Below are 22,171 nucleotides of genomic sequence, written 5' to 3'. Positions count from 1 at the left end.
CTCTGGCTCACTAAAGAAACCGTGCGACACCTGTGCCTGGTGGCGATGTACCTGGAACTGCGAGGGTTAGGAGGAGGACACCTGCTCCCGGTGGCTGTCGAGTTGACACTGGCCCTCAACTTCTATGCCAGTATTTAGTCATCTGCAAATTTAGAGATATTACATTTAGTTCCCTCATCTAAATCATTGCGAATAGCTGGTGTCCTAGCACTGATCCCTTCAGTATCCCACTAGTTACTGTTTACTCTTTGTTTTCTGTCTACCAACCAGTTTTCTATTCATCTCAATACACTACCTCCAGTCCCATACGCTTTCATTTTACACACTAATCTCTTATGTAATTTATAGAATCATAGAATTTACAGGGTAGAAGGAGGCCATTTGGCCCATCGTGTCTGCACAAGCCCTTGGAAAGAGCACCCCATTTAAGCCCATGTCTCCACCCTATCCACATAACCCAATCCAACCTTTTTGGACACAAAGGGCAATTTATCATAACCCAATCCACCTAGCCTGCACATCTTTAGACTGTGGGAGGAAACTGGAGCACCCGGAGGAAACCCACGGGAAGAATGCGCAGACTCCCCATCGATCAGTGACCCGAGACAGGAATCGAATCTGGGACCCTGGAGCTGTGAAGCAACTGTGCTAACCACTGTGCTACTGTGCTGCCCACATTGCAAATACATTTGATGCATAACCCCTTTGTTCTGGTCAACCCTAAAAGGATTTCATCGGTGTATTTTAAGGCTCCAGCCAAACATTAACCAAATCCTTTTTTCAGGCGCTGGGTATTCTAGTATTTTTTATTTTTATTGTAATAGATTTACTTGATCGAACCTAAAAAGTCACAAGTCATTTTTTTTCCTGATACAATAACTCGTGCACTGTTGTTAATTGCCAAAACCATAATATATACACTAAAACTGAGGGGGCTGTTGCCTTTCATAAAAGTCAACTGGAAAGGGCTAATTGATAAAGAGTATATAAAGAATATTCTTTTTTAAAATTAGAAATTTGTTTGGTCCCCAATTCCCTAAATCTGATGAAATGTACAACCTGAAAATATCACTCTTTTTCTGTCAGAATTATACCCTGTATTAAAATTGAGAGAAACAACACAAGTATTTGCTTTGACTTAAGTGTGCAGCAATTAAACAGGCTAGTCAAGCCACCTCATCTTTCGATGTTTAAAGTTTCAGACTAATTCCACTCAATTGTGGCAAACCTGGAATTTTCAAATCTGCCCTAATAATTTCCTCTTATTTCTACAAGCTTTATCAATACTAAATTCTTGAGAAACACCAGAAGACAGGAACTGACTGCAAGTCCTGCATGAAATAATTTTAATGTGTTTTAATTCAGCTCTCAGAATTCTGAAGATAGTCTGAAAATGATTGTGATTGTTGTGACCATGGGAATGCTTTTTTGCATTCACATCAAATTTCTCTCTGCTATTTTAATTGGAGTGTTAACCCGTTTACATTGAGGTGCAAAAACAATCATTAAAATAGCTGAGGAATATTGTACATTAACGCATACATAAATATTGTTCACAGTCATTTCCAGCCTAGGCATTTCAAATTCCGACAATTAAATTACACCTCGTAAAATGCTGTGCTTTAATGGTCAATATTCTGAACATACAATTCAAACTCCATTCTTCAACCAGTGTGCTTCACATAAATAACTTCATCTGATGCTGCTACGATTGAATTGAAAATGTAACGCTGAGATTCAACAAATTGGCTCTCTCTTGTGTTTTTTAAACAGTACTTTCCTTTCTGCCCAAGTTCCTGCCCAACTCAATTTACTATGTTGTCTTCATCATAACAGAACCTGATCATGGATCTGGAGTAGATCCCTACGCGACTGTACCTCCAAATTTCTTCAGAGGCAAGAGAGGCAGCTTTGCAGCCTACAAGATTATCTCACACAGGCTTGCACATAAAACTGGAGAGAAATGATTCAGGACAATGTTAATGTCAACAAATGTAAACGGTGTGGTGCCTTCCTGAAAAAACATGTGGTATACTGGGGTAAGCAGATTACCAAACCACTGGAATTGTTCATAAAGCGTTTATTTTGTCCTGTGCGTAATACATCACTGGACCAACTGGACGTGCCTCGTCCAACTGCGAGCATTTTGCTCTATCCGTGCTGAAAATAACTTGTGTTTTAGGCTGCTTTCTTAATGGGAATCTCAGAGATCTGGTAGAGACGTCACAAAATGTGTCACCATTTGATTACTATTCTGTGTTTTTTTACATAAATTTAGCCTCTGGTGAATATTTCATAAGGCAGCCACTCTCATATATTTGTGAAAGTGTTTACTTTGCATTTACTTTTTATCACAAGTAGATTACTTTTTCGAAAATGCTGTATAACCATACTATTGCCATCAGTCTACATGATGTATTTCTAAAGATAATGTAGTGGTATTACATGAAACAAAATAATTGTTTAATGAGACACTCTCCCTTGGTCACCTCCTTCCATATCGTTCTCTCCAAAATGATCACCATTTATGACAGAATACTGGCTCCATTCCATTTTATGAATCTAACAATCTCTGTGTACTCAGGGTCTTTCTACTTGTGTTTTTTTGATTTGAAGTAGGTTTGCCAGTAATTATTACTTAATTGGAATGTAAATAATTTTAGATCAAAGGGAAGAAACAATTACAAGAGATTTAAATTTTTAATTTCTCTCTCATTTTTGGAAGGTGTCTTAAAAGATCAAGGAAAGCAGCCTTGTTACTTTGCAAATAGCATGGTTGCATTGGAAGGTACACGTTTAAAGCCCACCTTTTGAATTAAAGCTGGCAATGGTTTGCATTTTAATGCATTCTTGAAAGCTGGAATGAAAGCCTGGGAGAAGTTTATCAAATGGGATCCTGTCTCTTTAAATTATATTAGAGCTACTTTACTGATTCTCTTACATTTATGGTAACAGCAATAAGGGATAGTAAAGCAAATCTTATTTTCAGTGAACCATTGAAGCTGTTTTCCTATGGTCGGATTAAATGTAATTTAGAAATGTTGTTTTGTAGCATATTGAAATGATCCATGCATTACTCAAAAATATTAATCCCAACAAACACTGCCTTTTTCTATTACATTTGAACATTACATACCAGTAATTCCTTAACATTTGTAACTCTTATTAGAAACTGTATTTTGTAGCTTTAAAGGGCATACATTAAAATAGATAGCAAATCAACAAAAACAATGTTGACTAATTGCACATCCAATTTAAAAGTCACAAGACAACAGAGGACTGCAACTTAAAATTCTGGATCAAAATAAACAGGACATTTTACCATCAAAGCATGAAAATATAAAGTATTTATGTGCAGATATCTCTGAGTTTGTACTTGAAGGTAGCATTTCAATTACAGTCATTTTGGGCTGTAACAGAATTATGTGTGTGTCTTAATGGTGCTCAGTATGCAATGTTTAATATTATAATTAAGACAACATGTGTTTCTGATTTCAGTTTGCTATTTGTTTATCTACAGATTCTGTATCTTGAATATGGGCTTTTAATGCAGGTTGCTCGCAAAAGTATTCACTTAAGTATATTTACGATGTACAACTTTGGTAACATTGTGTTTTCATATACAGTCTTAAAGGGCGTACTTAATTTTCAATACAGAGCACTGTTTTATACCAACCATGAGACATGTGTCATTAAAAGGTAAATTAAGTCTTATGACCTATTTGTTTTGATGCTTTGCTTTAATTTTAAAAATATTTTATTGCTGTATAAAGACAAAAAGAAATGTAAAAGTCACTCATGTGACCAAAGTTGGTTACAGGTTTAAGCTATTACACTTTTGTAGGAACCAGTTTGAATTAATTTTGTTAATAATGTTTATTCATAATCTCCATGACTTTTCACATCATTCCAAACTTACAATAAGATACAATTTTAGCGCTTGGCTGTACAGAAATGCTTTAGAAATATATGTATTTCACTTTATGACAGGCTTCATGCCAAATACTTCACACTTGGCACAGCCAGGTAGAGAACAGATTTCAAAACATCAAAACCGTACCAGCTTGTCCAGCATTCCTTTCAACGTATACAAATATTATTGATCATTCCGGAAATATATTGTTGAAAAATGACCACTGGGCACGGAAATTTAAGGAACAATTTTATTGGTACATAAATGCAAATGTACAAAAATGGATTGAACTGTGTTGATATTTAATTTTTCTGACCCATTCAAAGTAGCATTGAATGGCTGTATTGATATCTGCTTTGAGGACCCTATAAAGTCATTTGCTTTGGCGGGGGGTATTATTTAGCAGTGCCAGTAACATTCACTTAGATATCGGTTTCATATTTGCAGTCACAACAGCATCCTCTCCAACTTGATCTTCCACAAGGAGGTTAATGGCACCCTCTACCTTTCCTGATGCTGCCAGCGCTAAAACAGCCTTTTCTGTTGAAAAGCCCATCTGTTTTAATTGTTGTAGCCTGAGCGAGAGAGAGAATGAAAGCAAATGTTAAGTACTGTATTGCATAAAGGATTATGTGTAGTACATGGGAAATGGTATTCTAATTATAGTTCCACTCATGAAATCCATTGAGAAAGTTGCAGTCATTTTTCAACAGAATGATCGACGAGGCAGCTCATCACATGGACATAACAGGGTTATTTTTTTTTACTTAGGCTGTTGGTTTAAAATAGATGATATTGAATGGAACAGATCATTTGAGCCCTCAAGGCTGTCCATCATTCAATAAGATTATGGTTTATTCTCTGCTTCTGCAACACGTTCCTGAACCATCTCAACTCCCTTGATTCCCTGAGTATCCAAAAATGTCAATCTCTCACTTGAAATATATTCAACAACTAAGCATCCAAGCTGCCTGCGGCAGAGAATTCCCAAGATTCATAACCCTTTTGTGTCCAAAACAGCCCAATCCTTATCCTGAGACTATGGTCCCCTCCCAGTGTCCACCCTGTCATGTTCTTTAAGAAGTTCACACATCTCAGTGAGATCACTTCATTCTTCTAAACTCTGAGGAATAATAATAATAATAATCTTTATTAGTGTCACAAGTAGGTTTACGTTACATTGCAATGAAGTTACTGTGAAAATCCTCTAGTTGCCACACAACAGGGCCTGTTCAGGTACACGGAGGGAGAATTCAGAATGTCCAGTTTACCTAACAAGCATGTCTTTCGGGACTTGTTGGAGGAAACCCGCGTAGATGGGAAGAGTCCACAAAGACAGCGACCCAAGCTGGGAATCGAACCCAGGTCCCTGGCACTGTGAACCAACATTGCTAACCACTGTGTTACCATGCCACCCTAGTCTATTCAATCTCCTCTTGTAGGACAATGAGCTCATTCCAGGAATCAATCTAGTAGCCTTCACTGCACTCCCTTGAAAGCAAGTACATTCTTTCTTAAGGTGACCAAAATAAGACCAAATAATGTGGACTTACCATTATCCTGTGCAATTGGCGGTCTATTATATAATCCCCTTGAATTTCTCTTCCACGGAATTCAGTAGAAAAGAGAATGAGTTGTGGAAAATGGCTGGCTAATTCAATGTTACCCACTTTAAACCAAAGTTAAATCTACCCTCTGTGAGCCATAGCCCTGTATAATGAAAGGCTGTCTGCTTAGCGACAAAGACAAACCATTAACAAGCACATTTTTGAGAGGATTCATGAGCTATGCTCAGCCAATTACAGCACAATTAGATCCAGGGCTGCACTAAACCTCTCATCGAGAAGACCATTGGGATTCTCTTAGTTCCGCTGCCAGGACATATCTGGTGGCCTCTTGCAAAAAGTCTACAAAGTGTCCTATTTGATATTGGTTTGTTCTAAACTGCTGTAACAACAGTGACCATCAGCATTATGAGGGAGATGACACTGACAGCATAGATGATAGTGAGGATGCCAATGGGTATTTTGAATGTGATTCCAACCATTTTTGGATTAAATGTGATTCGAACCATTTTTGGAAGCCTGCTGTTAAGAGATTGGATTGGAAACTATTTCTGTGGACATGTAATTTCAGGACTCGATAACAGTAATTGCAGGCAACTGAATTTAACTGCTTGTTAATCCTTCCGAAACTTAGGCAGCGGAATTGTTCATCGGCGGGATCCTCTGGTCCATCGACAGCGCACCCACGCCCACGAGTTTCCCGACGGCAAGGGGATGGGCACAATAGGAAACCCCATTGGCCCGCTGGGGGGAAACGGAGAATCCCGCTGCAGGCGGGGGTGCACAGCGCCAGAAAACACGGCTGGCAGAACAGAGAATCCCGCCCAGGATTTTCTAAAACATTTTTGGTAAATTGTATTTACTAAGTGCCTAATAATCTTTTATTGTCAGTTACCTACCGGAGTGAAGAGACTGAAGATTTAGGTATTTCCAATTTACTGCTCTGCCGGATTCCAGATTCTTGCAAGGAGGCGACAACACCAGCATGAAAAAGGTCCTCATCCGTGAGAAGGCCACAAGCAGCAGCAGAATAAATATTATCCGGATTCATGTGATAAAATTCAGAGAGATGAGAGTTTGGGTCCACTTGTCTGGGATGTGTAAAATCATATTGGCTGTACAGGTCACCTTGTAAATAATTGTTGTGTGCAGATCCACTGTGAGGCTGTGAAACCGGCAACGTCTGGTTGGAGGTTCCAGTCCACTGAGAATCCATCTCAATATTGTAGCTATTGCTTTCTCTTGTTGCAAAGTCAACAGGGGCAGCCGTTGAGTGAGCCATTGAAAATTGGTGAGTATCATAGGCCTCTGTCACAGGATGAAATCTGCAAATGTGATTGCGACATGGTGGATGGTACAACCTTTTTGAAAATATTAATAACGGTCGAGCCAAAACTGAAATATTTAGTCATAATTCACAGATCAAACATAAACGTGTTGAAAACTATATTAGTAGAACACTTTAAGCTCACAGGCAAGACTGGGTACTAATCTACTAATTATTAGATAAATTAGAGGCCTTGAAATATTATAGTTTATATTAACCTTGTTCGTAAAGTTGAAGTCCAAGGGGCTAAAGGGGTAGAGATAGCACAGATATGAAAGGGGCAAGAGCAAAAAAGCTGGGTAGTGGTCAGCAATTGTTTATCAGACTGAAGGGGGGTAAACAATAGTGTCCCCCTTGGCTTAGTATTAGGGCCATTGTTCTTTCTGATATATATTAATGACCTGTACTCGGGTATAGAGGTCATAGTTTCAAAGTTTGCAAATGGCACAAAATTTGGAAATATAGGCCCAGAACTATCGATTCTGAATAGTCCTACCCCAGACACCCCACCCCTCATACCCTTCCCGAGGTGCGCTACGGGATCATTACCATCCATCTCCTTCCTGACCCTCCAATCCCCCCTCAAACCTCTGACTCCCCCTAACCCAACCTCACCACACTTCCACCCTACCCAGCTGGCACTCTGCCATAGAATAGAATTTACAGTGCAGAAGGAGGCCATTCGGCCCATCGAGTCTGCAACATCTCTTGGAAAGAGCACCCCACCCAAGCCCACTGCCTCCACCCTATCCCCATAATCCAGTAACCACACCCAACACTAAGGACAATTTTGGACACTAAGGGCAATTTAGCATGGCCAATCCACCTAACCTGCACATCTTTGGACTGTGGGAGGAAACCAGAGCACCCGGAGGAAACCCACACACACACGGGGAGAACGTGCAGACTCCGCACAGACAGTGACCCAAGGCAGGAATCGAACCTGGGACCCTGGAGTTGTGAAGCAATTGTACTAACCACTAAGCTACCCTGCCACCCCACCTACCTACCTCACTCACTCTCATTCATTATCACAGTGGAAAGCTAGTTAATATCTCAAAACATTTCACTACGTTTGTTAAGGAAGACTTGGCAAAATATTGCAGCTAGTGCTGTAAAAAGGGGGCGTGGTTTGGCTTCCGTCGACAATCCTGTACTATGAAGAATGACTCCCAAAACATGTACGCTCTACATTTCTGAAGAATACCATTTCAGAAGTCCTGGGGTAAAAATGTAGGGCACCTGTGCAAGGTTAAAAAAAAAGGAGCATGGTGGTGATCCAACTGTGATTGCCACTCCTTGGATGATAGTCTACAGTTCACAATCAGTAGAATATTGACTGGTAAAATTGTCAGATATGGTACGGAAAACTTGACACAGAATTGTGAAGTGATTAATTTTAGTCCAAAGGTGGAGTAGAGATAACATAAACTAAATAGCACGATTTTAAGGGTGATGCGGGATAGACTTGGAGGTTCTCTCTGCAAATCTTTGAAGGTGACATGACATATTGAAAAGATGTTAAAAACATACGAGATCCTCAACTTTATACATCGAGACATAAAGAATGTTTTCAATCCCAGGTTAGGTCTAATTCTGGGCACCACGTTTTAGGAAGGATATCAAGGTCTTGGGGAAGGTGCAGGGGAGATTTACTGGAATACTAGAGATAGGGAACATCAATGATATGGAGAAACTAGAGAAACTGGCATTGTTTTCATTACAGCAAAGAAGATTAAGAAAAGTTGCAAAAAGGTACTCAATATTATGAAGGGCTTTGGTGGAACAAATAAGGAGAAACTGTTTCCACTGGTAGTAGAGTTGGTAACCAGAGGCACAGATTAGAGATAATTGACAAAAGAAACAGAGAGATGTGATGATCCAGAATGCTCTGCCTGAAAGGTAGTGGAAAGAGTTAATGACTTTCAAACTAGGAATTAGTTATGAATCAGCAACATTTACAGGGAAAGAAAAGGAAAGCATTATAGGCTGAATGTACTCTTCCTGTGCTACCCCTTTCTAAATGTAACTAAGATCTACTGTCCAATATGGTACTGACCTATGCAGATTGCAAAGCCTTCCTGGGCCATGTCCTCCTTACTGAGTTGTTCGATTTTAAGTATGCTGGAATTAGTCTCAGTTCTGAACTGTTCTTAATCTAGGACAAAGGTTCGGCACAACATCGTGGGCCGAAGGGCCTGTTCTGTGCTGTATTTTTCTATGTTCTATTTGTTTTTTTGAAACGACACAGACTTTGATATACGTGCAGGTTCTCAACTCCAAGTTCATTGCAAAATTTGGACAGTCTAGCTATTCCAATTGCTCAGTAGTCTAACAAGAGGAAATAACTTGGAATTTGTTTTACTGAGTTAAAATGTTTATTTGCCACTATCAGAGGTCCAAAATGCATTCCAATAATTCTCAAAATGATGGTGCCAATGGCACTTTTCACTTTCTAGAAGCAGAAAATCAGCTCAGCTATTAAAGTGAAACTGTGAGTTGCAGCTCTAAGGATACCCTGGGAAGTTCATGGATTCTCTTCTCAGTGGCACCCATACTTGATTCTGCTGCTCCAATCTAGGACCAAATTCTATGCCACAAATGGCACAGAACAATACAGCACAGGAACAGGCCCTTCGGCCCCCAAAGCTTTGACCGGTCATGATACCAACCTTTGCCAAAACCCTCAGCACATCCTTGTGCCTATCCCTCTATACCCATCCTATCTATATGTTTGTCAAGATGCTTTTTGAACGCCGTTAATGGATCTGCTTCCACAACTTCCTTTGTCAACGCTTTCCAGGCACTCGCCACTCTCTGCGTAAAATACCTGCCTCGCACATCTCCTCTAAACTTTGCAACACGGACCGTAAACCTATGCCCCCTGGTGACTGACCCCTCCCCCCTGGGAAAGAGTGCCTGCCCATGCACTCCAGGCCACTCATAATCTTGTAGACGTCTATCAGGTTACCCCTCAACCTCAGTCTTTCTAATAAGAACTAGGAGCAGGAGTAGGCCATCTGGCCCTTCAAGCCTGCTCCACCATTCAATGAGATCATGGCTGATCTTTTTGTGGACTCAGCTCCACTTTCCCATCCGAACCCTTTATTCCTCAAAAAATCTATCTTGAAAACATTTAATGAAGGAGCCTCAACTGCTTCACTGGGCAGGGAATTCCATAGATTCACAACCCTTTAGGTGAAGAAGTTCCTCATATCTCAGTCCTAAATCTACTTCCCCTTATTTTGAGGCTATGCCCCCCAGTTCTGCTTTCACCCGCCCGTGGAAACAACCTGCCCGCATCTATCCTATCTATTCCCTTCATAATTTTATATGTTTCTATAAGATCCCCCCACATCCTTCTAAATTCCAACAGAGTCCCAGTCTACTCAACTTATGTTCTATGTTCTCCTCGTACTCCAACCCCTTCAACTCTGATTAACCTAGTGAATCCCCTCTGCACACCCTCCAGCGCCAGTACGTCCTTTCTCAGGTAAGGAGACCAAAACTAAAACACAATACCCCAGGTGTGGCCTCAGTAACACCTTATACAGTTGCAGCATAACCTCTCTAGTCTTAAACTCCATCGCTCTAACAATGAAGGACAAAACTCCATTTGCCTTCTTAATCACCTGTAAACCAACTTTTTGCGACTCATGCACGAGGACACCCAGGTCCCTCTGCAGAGCAGCGTTTTTAATATTTTAAAATTATAATCCCTTTTGATGTTATTCCTACCAAAATGGATAACCTCACATTTGTCAACATTGTATGAAAACAGTAAAGAGACTATTCAGCCTCTCCACATAGGTAACGCCCTCCAGATCAGGCAACATTCTGGTAAAACTCCTCTGCACCCTCTCCAAAGCCTCCACATCCTTCTGGTAGTGTGGCAACCAGAATTGTGCGCAATATTCCAAGTGTGGCCTTGCCAAGGTTCTATACAACTGTAGCACGACTTGCCAGTTTTTATACTCGATGCCCCGTCCAATGAAGGCAAGCATTCCATATGCTTTCTTGACTGGCAATTCCTCATCCCATAAATCTGGAATTTCTGCCTGAAGCACACAGTCCACATCCAAGAGAAAACATTATCATGAGGTAGGAACTATAGACAGGACTGTCCGTAGAGAGGTTATCAAACCAGGCAGCATACGGTAGGCTCGCACTCCTGACCTTTAGCCACCTGCTGCAGGGGAGGGATGTCCGCTTTATGGGCCTCTCCTGGGCATGGTCAAGATGACCTTCCCCCAGGGCAGCATGTGGCGCAGAGGATAGCACTGGGACTGTGGCGCTGAGGACCTGGGTTCGAATCCCGGCCCTGGGTCACTGTCCGTGTGAAGTTTGCACATTCTCCCCATGTCTCCGTGGGTTTCACCCCCACAACACAAAGATGTGCAAGTTAGGTGGATTGGCCACGTTAAATTGCTCCCTAATTGGAAAAAAATAATAATTGGGTACTCTAAATTTATAAAAACTAAACAAAATTTAAAAATGGCCTTCCCAGGTCCAAATTTGAGACAGCTAATGGAGTTATAGCTCCGACAGCCTACCTTTCTTCCACAGGTATAACCGGGCACCGGTGACCCAGGAAAAAGAGCACATGGTGTCCACCAGTGTGCTCCAGGCCTTCCGCAACAGGTGGACACCAGAGGGGACATTCTGCACAAAAATATTTGCATTTAATATGGTTTATTTATTAATTGGGAGTGATTTTTTCTCTCCGTTTAAAGCGCTTTATTTAGATTATTATTTGGGTTGAAGACCCTGGGGCAACCCGCAAATTACAGAAGAACCAGGGACCCGGGTTTGATTTCGACCTTGGGTTACTGAGTGGAGCTTGCACTTTCTCCCCGTGTCTGTGTGGGTTTATTCCGGGTACTCCGGTTTACCTCCACAGGCCAAAGATGTGGCTAGGTGGATTAGCCATGCTGAATTGCCCCTTACCGTCCCGTACCAGCCTCCCCGAACAGGTGCCGGAATGTGGCAACCAGGGGCTTTTCACAGTAACTCCATTTGAAGCCTACGTGTGACAATAATTGATTTTCAATGGTTAGGTGGGGTTATGGGAATAGAGGGGGAGAAACTAGGTTCAGGTGCTCGTTCGGAGGGATGGTACAGACTCGATGGGTCGAATGGCCTTCTGCATTATAGGGATTCTATGGTTCTATGAAGTAGGAAGTGTTCCATGGTTGCGCACCCCTTGCTGACAATCCCCTGCAACATGTCATTGAAGTGGCACTACAAAGTGAAAAGAATAATTCTTCAGGTATTTTTGACTGCAGATAAACTCAAATCTTTGTTATTTTCGATATCATAAATCTCTCCATAGTGACGCCAAAGTTTTTAACATTATCTATTATGTTCCCTTTTTAATGCAGGAATTCAAAATGCCTTCATCAAGAGACAGAGCCAGTCAGCATCAAAGGGATGGGGGAAATGTTTGTATAAAGCGCGTAAAATTCTAGAGTTGCTGCTCCTGACTTTGGTTCAAGGAATTTGGAGACACACGTCAGCTCTTTGTCCCATTGCCTAATATGTCCTCAAGGCAATGAGAACTGGCCAAAGTACACAGTAATGTGTTGAACTACTGTGGTGTCCGTTATGATTACTTCTCTAAAGTATAAGCTATTTTTAATCTCTTGTTCTATTTGGGGATAAGTCTTTTTAAGAAGAGCAGATAAACAAACAGTGCTTCGCTGCTTGGTGGAGCATGCACCGTGTCACAAACCAGGCTGAGCACAATCAGCAGCTTTTAACCATGGCGGGATACCCTATCTGATAATGTAGCTGAACCTTCAAATAACCTTTCTGTATTGTGACCATGCTACATCGGCATGTCATTGCTTGCAATTTGTTCTCTTAATCTGATTTGCAAATTCGGTGTAAGATTTGTGGATCTAATTACCTCCACATGATGCTGCCAAATGGCTGTTGTCTTCAGCTTAACTTTTTTGCCAAAATGTCCAATTTTACAAATTTAATAAATTGTCGCGTTTTTAAGAAGGTGTTGATCAAGTTCCCAATTTTTTCAAAGAAAAATAAACGCAAACTACACATAAAAAATAATACAAAATTAGAACTCAGAGTTGCATATATGACTTCCGGTTGCGGTGATGGACTTCCGGTTGCGGTGATGCGGAGCTAAGCCGCACGTTCGGCAGCTCCCGCTATCAAAGGACTTTCGGGCCCCTTTTAGGGCCCCAAACGGCGCTGTTTTGACGATTCCCGGTGGGGGAAGGTGCTTGGAGGAATATTCCCCGGGATTTATGGTGCTCACCCGGAGTAGGGCAAAGAAAAAGGCGGCAGCAGCTCCCCAGAAAAAGCGGGGGAAGAAGGACAAAATGGCGGCCGGCGGAGCACCCGAGGATTGGAGGCAGTGGGCGCAGGAGCAGCAAGCTGCTCTCCTGCACTGTTTTGCGGAGCTGAAGTGTGTTGCTGGACTCCCTGAAGGCGACTACCAGCAAGCTGCTTGAGACCCAGACAACCCAGGGAGTAGCCATTCAGGAGTTGCAGCAGCCGGCCGCTGATCGGGAGGAGGAGGCCGTGGTCCTCGTGGGAAAGGTGGAGATGCACGAGGCACTTCACAAAAAGTGGCAAGACTGCTTGGAGGAGCTGGACTTACGCACGAGGCGGAAGAATTTGAGGTTCCTGGGGCTTGCGGAGGGGCTGGAGGGGTCGGATCTGCCGTCCTATGTGGCCACGATGCTGAATTCGTTGGTGGGGGTGGGGTCTTTCCATCTGCCCCTGGTGCTGAAGGGAGCCCACAGAGTGCTGGCCAGGAGGCCCAAGGCGAATGAACCCCCGCGGGCGGTGCTGGTTCATCGCCCCATCGAATTGAATTCCATCGATTCAGTGACCGGGAGTGTGTGCTGCGCTGGGCCAAGAAGGAGAAGAGCAGCAAGTGGGAGAACTCGGTAGTGCGAATCTACCAGGACTGGAGTGCGGAGGTGGCTAAGCGGCGAACCGGGTTTAACCGGACGAAGGCGGTGCTTCATAACAAGCAGGTTAAATTTGGAATGCTGCAGCCTGCACGTCTGTGGGTAACATATAAGGGCTGGCATTACTACTTCCGAGTCCCCGGAGGAGGCGTGGGCCTTTGTGCAGGCAGAGAAGCTGGACCTAAACTAGGGTTTGGGGGCTGCGGGGTCTTGTGTACTACTGTTGTTGCTGTTTTTGCTGTTACTATTGTTGTAATTTTGATACTTTTTTCTATGCTGGTTCTTGCTCTCTTTCCGGGTGGTTCTGTTGGGTATGGCTTTGTGTTATGCAGGGGATGTTGGGGGTTTGTTTTTTTTCTGTACGGGGCTGGGGGATGGGGTGGAGCTGGTATTTAGGAGCTGCGTCAGAAGGGTGGGGTGGGGCAGTGTGAAGGCGCGGGCATTCCTCTGGTTTCCCACGCTGCGGGGCAGGAGGGGTGGAGCTGGCGGTGGGGGCGTGGTCTCTACTGGTTTTTTCCCCGCGCTGGAGCGGTGCCAAGGAAGAGTGGCAGGAGGGGGGATGACCCCATGTCGGGAGGGGTCGGGTTTCGGCGGGAGTTGCCGGTGTCAGCAGAAGTCAGCTGGCTCACGGAAGTACCATGGAGGGTGCGTCGCGGCTAGGAGGGGTCCTAGCCTTGGGGGGGGGGGGGGGGGGGAAAGAGATACCGGGTTGCTGCTGGAATGGCCAGGCAGGAGCTGGTGTGGGCCGGGGGGGGGTGGAGGGGAAGCACTATCGTCATGGGGAACGGGTCGGGCGGGGTTTGCTGGCCTGGGGCAAGCAGTCGATGGGCTATGGCTAGTCGGCGGGGGAGGGGGGCGGGGTGTCCTCTGATCCGGCTGACCACCTGGAACGTGAGGGGGCTGAATGGGCCGGTTAAGCGGGCTAGGGTATTTTCTCATTTGAATGGGTTGAAGGCAGACGTGGCTATGCTCCAGGAGACCCACCTGAAGGTGGCGGACCAGGTTGGTCTGAGGAAGGGGTGGGTGGGGCACGTTTTCCATTCAGGGTTATATGCGAAGAACTGGGGGGTGGCGATTCTGGTGGGGAAGAGGGTGGCGTTCGAGGCGTCTGAGGTGGTGGCGGACAAGGAGGGCAGGTTTGTTATGGTGAAGGGTAGGCTGCAGGGAGAGAAGGTGGTGCTGGTAAACGTGTATGCCCCGAATTGGGATGACGCTGGCTTTATGAGGCGTATGTTGGGCCGCATTCTGGACCTGGAGACGGGGGGCCTGATCATGGGGGGAGACTTTAACACGGTGCTGGATCCCCCACTAGACCGGTCCAGTTCAAGGACGGGTAGGAGGCCGGCGGCGGCCAAGGTGCTGAGGGGGTTTATGGACCAGATGGGAGGGGTGGATCCCTGGAGGTTTGGGAGGACGTGGGAGTATTCCTTTTTCTCCCATGTGCAAAGGGTTTACTCCCGAATAGATTTTTTCGTTCTCAGCAGGGGATTGATCCCAAGGGTGGAGGATGCCGAGTATTCGGCCATAGCAATTTAAGACCATGCTCCGCACTGGGTCGATCTGGAGATAGGGGAGGTGCGGGACCAGCGCCCGCTGTGGCGTCTGGACGTGGGGTTGCTGGCTGATGAGGAGGTGTGTAGGAGGGTCCGGGGAAGTATTGAGGGGTACCTTGAGGCCAACGATACAGGGGAGGTCCGGGTGGGGGTGGTTTGGGAGGCTCTGAAGGCAGTGATCCGGGGGGAGCTGATTTCCATCCGGGCCCATAGGGAAAGGAGGGAGTGAGGGAGAGGGAGAGACTGGTGGGGCAGCTCCTAGATGTGGATAGGAGGTACGCGAGGGCCCGGAGGAGGGATTGTTGGGGGAACGGCGTAGTTTGCAGGCCAAGTTCGACTTGCTGACCACCAGAAAGGTGGAGACACAGTGGAGGAAGGCGCAAGGCGCGGTTTATGAGTATGGGGAGAAGGCGAGCAGGATGCTGGCGCATCAGCTCCACAGGCGGGATGTGGCTAGGGAAATTGGTGGAGTGATGGATAAGGGTGGGAATGTGGTGCGGAAGGGGGCAGAGGTGAACGGGGTCTTTAGGGACTTTTACGAGGAACTGTACCGGTCGGAGCCACTGTTGGGGGGGGGGGGGGGGGGGGGGGGGGGATGGAGAGCTTTCTGAACAGGCTACGTTTCCCAAAGGTGCAGGAGGAGCTGGTGGAGGGGCTGGGGGCGCCGATTGAGTTCGAGGAGCTAGTCAGGGGGATTGGCCAAATGCAGTCAGGGAAGGCGCCGGGGCCGGATGGGTTCCCGGTGGAATTTTATAAAAGGTATGCGGACCTGGTGGGCCCCCTGTTGGTGCGAGCCTTCAATGAGGCATGGGGGGGGGGGGGGGGGGGGGGGGGTGCTTTGCCCCCGACGATGTCACGGGCGCTGATTTCTTTGATCCTGAAGTGGGATAAGGACCCCCTGCAGTGTGGATCATACAGGCCAATCTCGCTCCTCAATGTGGACGCTAAGTTGCTGGCGAAGTTCCTGGCCACCAGGATAGAGGACTGTATGACACGGGTGATACATGAGGATCAGACAGGATTTGTCAAGGGAAGGCAGCTTAACATGAATGTGCAGAGGTTGTTAAATGTTATTATGATGCCGGCGGTTGAAGGGGAGGCGGAGATAGTGGTGGCGCTAGATGCAGAGAAGGCCTTTGATAGAGTTGAGTGGGGGTACCTGTGGGAGGTGCTGGAGAGGTTTGGATTTGGGGAGGGGTTCATCAAATGGGTGAGGTTGCTTTATGAGGCCCCGATGGCGAGTGTAGCTACTAATGGAAGGAGGTGAGAGTACTTCAGGCTCTACCGTGGGACCAGGCAGGGGTGCCCCCTGTCCCCCTTGCTTTTTGCACTGGCAATTGAACCTCTGGCTATGGCGTTGAGGGAGTTGGGGAGGTGGAGGGGTCTGGTGCGGGGTGGGGAGGAACATCGGGTATCGCTGTATGCGGACGATCTGCTGCTGTATGTGGCGGACCCAGTGGGGGGAATGCCGGGGGTGATGGAGATGTTGGCTGAGTTTGGGGGCTTCTCGGGCTATAAGCTGAATCTGGGTAAGAGCGAGGTGTTTGTAGTGCACCCGGGTGATCAGGAGGAGGGAATTGGTAGGCTCCTGTTTAAGAGGGCAGTGAAGAGTTTTAGGTACCTGGGGGTGCAGGTGGCCAGGAGTTGGGGGACTCTTCATAAGCTTAATTTTACCAGGCTTGTGGAGCAGATGGAGGAGGAATTTAAAAGTGGGACATGGTGCCGCTGTCGCTGGCGGGTAGAGTGCAGTCCATCAAAATGACGGTGCTCCCGAGGTTCTTGTTCCTGTTTCAGTGTCTGCCTATCCTTATCCCTAGGGCCTTTTTTAGGAGGGTAACTAGCAGCATCGTGAGCTTTGGTTGGGCGCATGGGATCCCGAGGGTGAAGAGGGTCTTCTTGGAGCGGGGCAGAGATGGTGGGGGGCTGGCGTTACCCAACCTCTCGGGGTATTATTGGGCGGCCAATGTGTCGATGGTGCGCAAGTGGATGATGGAGGTGGCGGGGGCAGCATGGAAAAGGTTGGAGATGGCGTCCTGTGGAGGCACAAGCCTGGGGGCCCTGGTAACGGCGCCATTGCCGCTCCCTCCTACGAGGTATACCATGAGCCTGGTGGTGGCGGCTGCCCTCAAGATTTGGGGGCAGTGGAGGCGACATGGGGGGCTCGATGGAGGCTCCACTAAGGGGGAACCATCGGTTCGTCCCGGGGAACATTGATGGGGGGTTCCTGGGGTGGCACAGGGCGGGCATCAGAAAGTTGAGGGACCTGTTCATTGACGGGAGGTTTGCGAGCCTGGGAGAGTTGGAGGAGAAATTTGAGCTCCCCTCGGGGAACATGTTCAGGTACCTGCAGGTAAAGGCGTTTGCTAGGCGGGAGGTGGAGGGATTCCCTTTGCTGCCCGCGAGGGGGGTGAGGGACAGGGTGCTTTCGGGGGTCTGGGTCGGGGAGGGGAAGGTATCTGATATCTACAAGGTAATGCTGGACGTGGAGGAGGAGTCAGTAGAGGAGCTAAAGGCTAAGTGGGAGGGGGAGCTGTGGGAGCAGATCGAGGATGGGACATGGGCGGATGCCCTGGAGAGGGTTAACTCTTCCTCCTCATGTGTGCGGCTTAGCCTCATCCAATTCAATGTGCTGCACCGGGCCCATATGTCCGGGACTAGGATGAGTAAGTTCTTTGGGGGTGAAAACAGGTGTGTCAGGTGTTCGGGGAGTCCAGCGAACCATGCCCATATGTTCTGGGCATGCCCGGCACTGGAGGAATTCTGGAAGGGGGTGGCGAGGATGGTAGGATCCAGGGTCAAGCCAAGCTGGGGACTCGCAATTTTTGGGGTTGCGGTGGAGACGGGAGAGCAGGAGGCAAGAGAGGCCGGTGTTTTGGCCTTTGTGTCCCCAGTAGCCCGGCGAAGGATCTTGCTGCAGTGGAAGGATGCGAGACCCCCAAGCGTGGAGACCTGGATCAATGACATGGCGGGTTTTATTAAGCTGGAGAAGGTCAAATTCGCCCTGAGGGGATCGGTACAAGGGTTCTTTAGGCGGTGGCAGCCTTTCCTCGACTTTCTGGCTCAACGATAGGGAACTAGGTCAGCAGCAGCAGCAACCCCGGGGGGGGGGGGGGGGTTGACTATGTTTATTTCATTTAATTTATTTTCAAGTTCTCTTGTTGTTTACCGGGTTTGGCGGGGTGGGGGGGGCTCGATATATGCATTGTTACGGTCTTGGGGGTGTTATGCTTATTATGTTATTTTATTGTTGTCTTTTACTGTTTGTTGTTATATATTTTGATAAAAAAAAATTTTTTTTTTTTAAATTGCATATATAGTCCAATTTCCATCCATCAGGTTTGCGGTGTTCCGCAATGAATTACAGTCCCTAGAGTGGTTTGAGTTATGCGAGTAAACACAGCAGCCATTTCACAGGACAGAAGCCATGAATAGGCACAAGATAGATTTTAGTGTGTTGAAAAATTTTAGACGGTGAAACATTTACGTTCGCCAGTTATTTATGGGACAGCAACTTGCACACAGTTATTTACATTAACTGAGTTTCATTTTGTAAGTAGAATATTTGGGTAGCAAATTTGTCATATGCTTTTGTGTTTTGCAATGAGTGCAGCTTTGAGATCGGTAGTGTTTCATTGTGAAGAATAAACAATAGTAGCTTAAACAAGACTTCCTCCACCTTCAGGTACCAGGCCCTAAGGGGGTGTTGGCAACCATTGACCTCCATTGGATTGGTCCACTGTTATGTTTGTCAAAGTACTGCAGTGGTTTGCCGTTGCCTTCTGCAGTGCAGCTGACCAGGAAACTCTCCCACTCTTACCGATTGCCCACTCTCACTGTTCGCCATCCGGCGTACTGGAAGGATTTACAGTTTGGCAATCAACCTGTTTGGCCACATTATGAAGGGCAACTAGGGAAGGGCAATAAATGCTGGCCTAACCAGCGATGCCCACATCCCATAAATTAATTTTTAAAAATACACCTTCCATGACCATCAAGTCCTGAAGTGGGACTCGAACCAGGAGCTTCTGGCCCAGAGGTAGGGATGCCACCACTGTGCCATAAGACAAACAAAATATACAATGTGAAATAATTGAAAACTACAGTAACAGTAAAATAACATACTAATAGTTCCAAATCAAGTAACACTGTACGAGTTACAATGCCAGGGAGGCAAACCCATCACAAGACGGTACTGTACAAGCAGTCTATTCATGCATTTCTCTTCCAAACACAAGATGTTCTATGCAGTTTCTATTAATGGCCCTCGGAATATGTCCATCCTCAGACTGGTGCGCTGTCTTTACTGAGGAAGATGATTTCAGCTGGAAGTCAGTGTGTGCGAGAGCAAGGGCAGGATGAGATTGGGATTGTATCATCTTATATTCATAGTCAAGCCACACTTAAGCAAGCTATCAGAGTGCATGAAGCACCCGCAGAACTACACTGTGGCTAGCAATCAATACCGACAGGAGCGTTGCAGGGAAAAGTAATGTGGAGATAAAACTGCCAAAAGGCTCCCAAACTCAAGGCGTGTTACTCTAAAGAGTCATCAGACATGTCTTCCTTGGGAGCAATCTGAGCTATAGTCACTCTTGTAGACCTGCCTGCAGCCTGTTGAAAAACATTTGCATGGGTCTAGGATCACATTACCCATCTGCCTTCTCAGTCAACAATAATACAGGGATAATATAGCTCAAATACAAGTGAATTTCCTCTATAAAAAATTACAAAAGGTGTTACAAAGTACTAGTCAAAACAAATTATTAACATATGGTAATTCTAATACAAAAGATAACCATGAAGCAGGGAACAGAGAAACTTAAACTGTATCTTATATATTGACACAAAGCCCTGATAACTAAATTAAAAATTTCAGCTCACCTCTCAACGTTACTAACAGGAAGATTGTATTTTGCTGAAGAGAAGATAAATGGAATCCAGGAGTGAAGTTGCAGGAATCTACAGATAGCCAGCCTCTCAATAGATTCTATCATGGAGTTTGACAACTCCAGGCAAATAAAAATCTACAGCTATCTGAATAAAAATAGTGTCAAGGATATATCGAAAGCAGCAGGAAAATGTGTAGGTGTGTCAGATTCCAACCATTCAAATTCATAACTCTTATTTGCATGAATGAGTTATGAGAATAGCTGCACTGCATGGATTTAAACATTTCCAACAAGTGCAATAGCCAGAACATTTTCTTTACCTATGCACAAAATTTTAAAAAAAAATATTTTAGAGGAGTAAGCATTCATATAGAATCATAGAATTTACAGTGCAGAAGGAGGCCTTTGGCCCATTGAGTCTGCACTGGCCCTTGGAAAGAGCACCCTACCCAAGCCCACGCCTCCAGATTATCTCCATAATCCAGTAACCCCACCTAACCTTTTGGACACTAAGGGGCCAATCCACTTAACCTGCACATCTTTGGACCGTGGGAGGAAACGGAGCACCCGGAGGAAACCTACACAGACGAGTAATTTGATAACATGTTTTATCCCATAGGGTTAATCAGACAATTGTTACAGCAACAGAAGGAGATGATTCATCCTGTCATGTCTGCACTGGCTCTCTGAATGAGCAATGCAATTAATTAATGCCATTACCCCAGCCTTCTCCCTGTAACCCTACACACTCCTCCTTTTCAGTCATAAGCCAATTCCCTCTTGAACCTGTCCCCACCATTCTCGGGCAACGCATTCCAGATCTTAACCATTTGCTGCATGAAAAAGTTTCTCCACATATCTCCGGTGCTTCTTTAGCTATCTGCGCCCTTTCATTTTCCATCCTTCCCACCCGTACGAACAGTGTATCCCTATCTACTCTGTCCAGGCTCCATTTCCTCTGTATCTTGCCGGAAAATTCACACATGGCACAGTACTTTGAAATTACAAGCACTCTCCAAATTGGTAACATTACAGAAGTGGACTGGTTAGCTCAGTCAGCTCGACAGCTAGTTCATGATGTGGGGTGATGCAAACTGTGTGGCTTCAATTCCTGTACTAGCTGAAGTTATTTATGAAGACCCTGCCTTCTCTACTTTGCCTCTCGCCTGAGGTTCGGTGACCCTTGGGTTAAATCACCATCAGTCAACTCTCAAAGGGAATGCAGCCTATGGGACTGTGGCGACATTTACATTTTTAATATTACACTAATAAGCCCATGTAATATATTAGCACTTTTGTATTGGCCGAAAGATCTTTGCCCCCCCTTTATTTTATAAAAATGTAGAATGATAGATTAGTTATAAAAACAAATAACTAATATATCAAATCATAGTCTAACTTACAAAAGTATAGCAGCAATAACTAACAGAGAAAAAGGCTTAATAATTCGACCATGATGAGGGGAATATAAAGAGCACAGCCAGTAATGAAGAGACGGGGAAACTCTCAAGATATTGGGGCCTCACGGTAGCATGGTGGTTAGCATCAATGCTTCACAGCTCCAGGGTCCCAGGTTCGATTCCCGGCTGGGTCACTGTCTGTGTGGAGTCTGCACGTCCTCCCCGTGTGTGCGTGGGTTTCCTCCGGGTGCTCCGGTTTCCTCCCACAGTCCAAAGATGTGCGGGTTAGGTGGATTGGCCATGCTAAATTGCCCGTAGTGTAAGGTTAATGGGGGGATTGTTGGGTTATGGGTATACGGGTTCCGTGGGTTTGAGTAGGGTGATCATTGTTCGGCACAACATCGAGGGCCGAAGGGCCTGTTCTGTGCTGTACTGTTCTATGTTCTATGTTCTATATAACCATCAGAGTAGACAGGTGTACTACAGCTGGTCGGTTCTTGAGGCAAACAAAAACGCAACAGCGGATTTCCAATCTCAAGGGTCAGGGATCACAGTTGTCCCTTTGGCTACCACCTTTCTCATT

General features: G+C 45.6%; 2 protein-coding genes across 3 annotated transcripts in view; one reads left to right on the top strand and one right to left on the bottom strand.

The window, feature by feature from the left end:
* The window catches only part of emid1 (EMI domain containing 1), a 441,840-nt gene extending 438,126 nt beyond the window's left edge, over positions 1-3,714 (top strand). For both annotated transcript variants that reach the window (XM_038783630.1, XM_038783542.1), the window contains one exon: positions 1,837-3,714. In XM_038783630.1, the coding sequence (XP_038639558.1) occupies positions 1,837-1,860 (24 nt within the window). In that variant the 3' untranslated portion in view covers positions 1,861-3,714. The remainder of the gene's footprint in view (positions 1-1,836) is intronic.
* A 432-nt stretch (positions 3,715-4,146) lies between these two features.
* Positions 4,147-22,171, bottom strand: part of LOC119956294 (rhomboid domain-containing protein 3-like) — a 53,551-nt gene continuing 35,526 nt past the window's right edge. The window contains 4 exon segments of the mRNA XM_038783419.1: positions 4,147-4,488; positions 6,378-6,803; positions 20,181-20,313; positions 20,316-20,333. Of these exon segments, the coding sequence (XP_038639347.1) occupies positions 4,332-4,488; positions 6,378-6,803; positions 20,181-20,313; positions 20,316-20,333 (734 nt within the window). The 3' untranslated portion in view covers positions 4,147-4,331.

This window comes from Scyliorhinus canicula, chromosome 1 (assembly GCF_902713615.1).
Source record: "Scyliorhinus canicula chromosome 1, sScyCan1.1, whole genome shotgun sequence".
In the NCBI taxonomy this organism is placed as follows: domain Eukaryota; kingdom Metazoa; phylum Chordata; class Chondrichthyes; order Carcharhiniformes; family Scyliorhinidae; genus Scyliorhinus; species Scyliorhinus canicula.
This window is presented reverse-complemented; position numbering and strand designations above follow the sequence as displayed.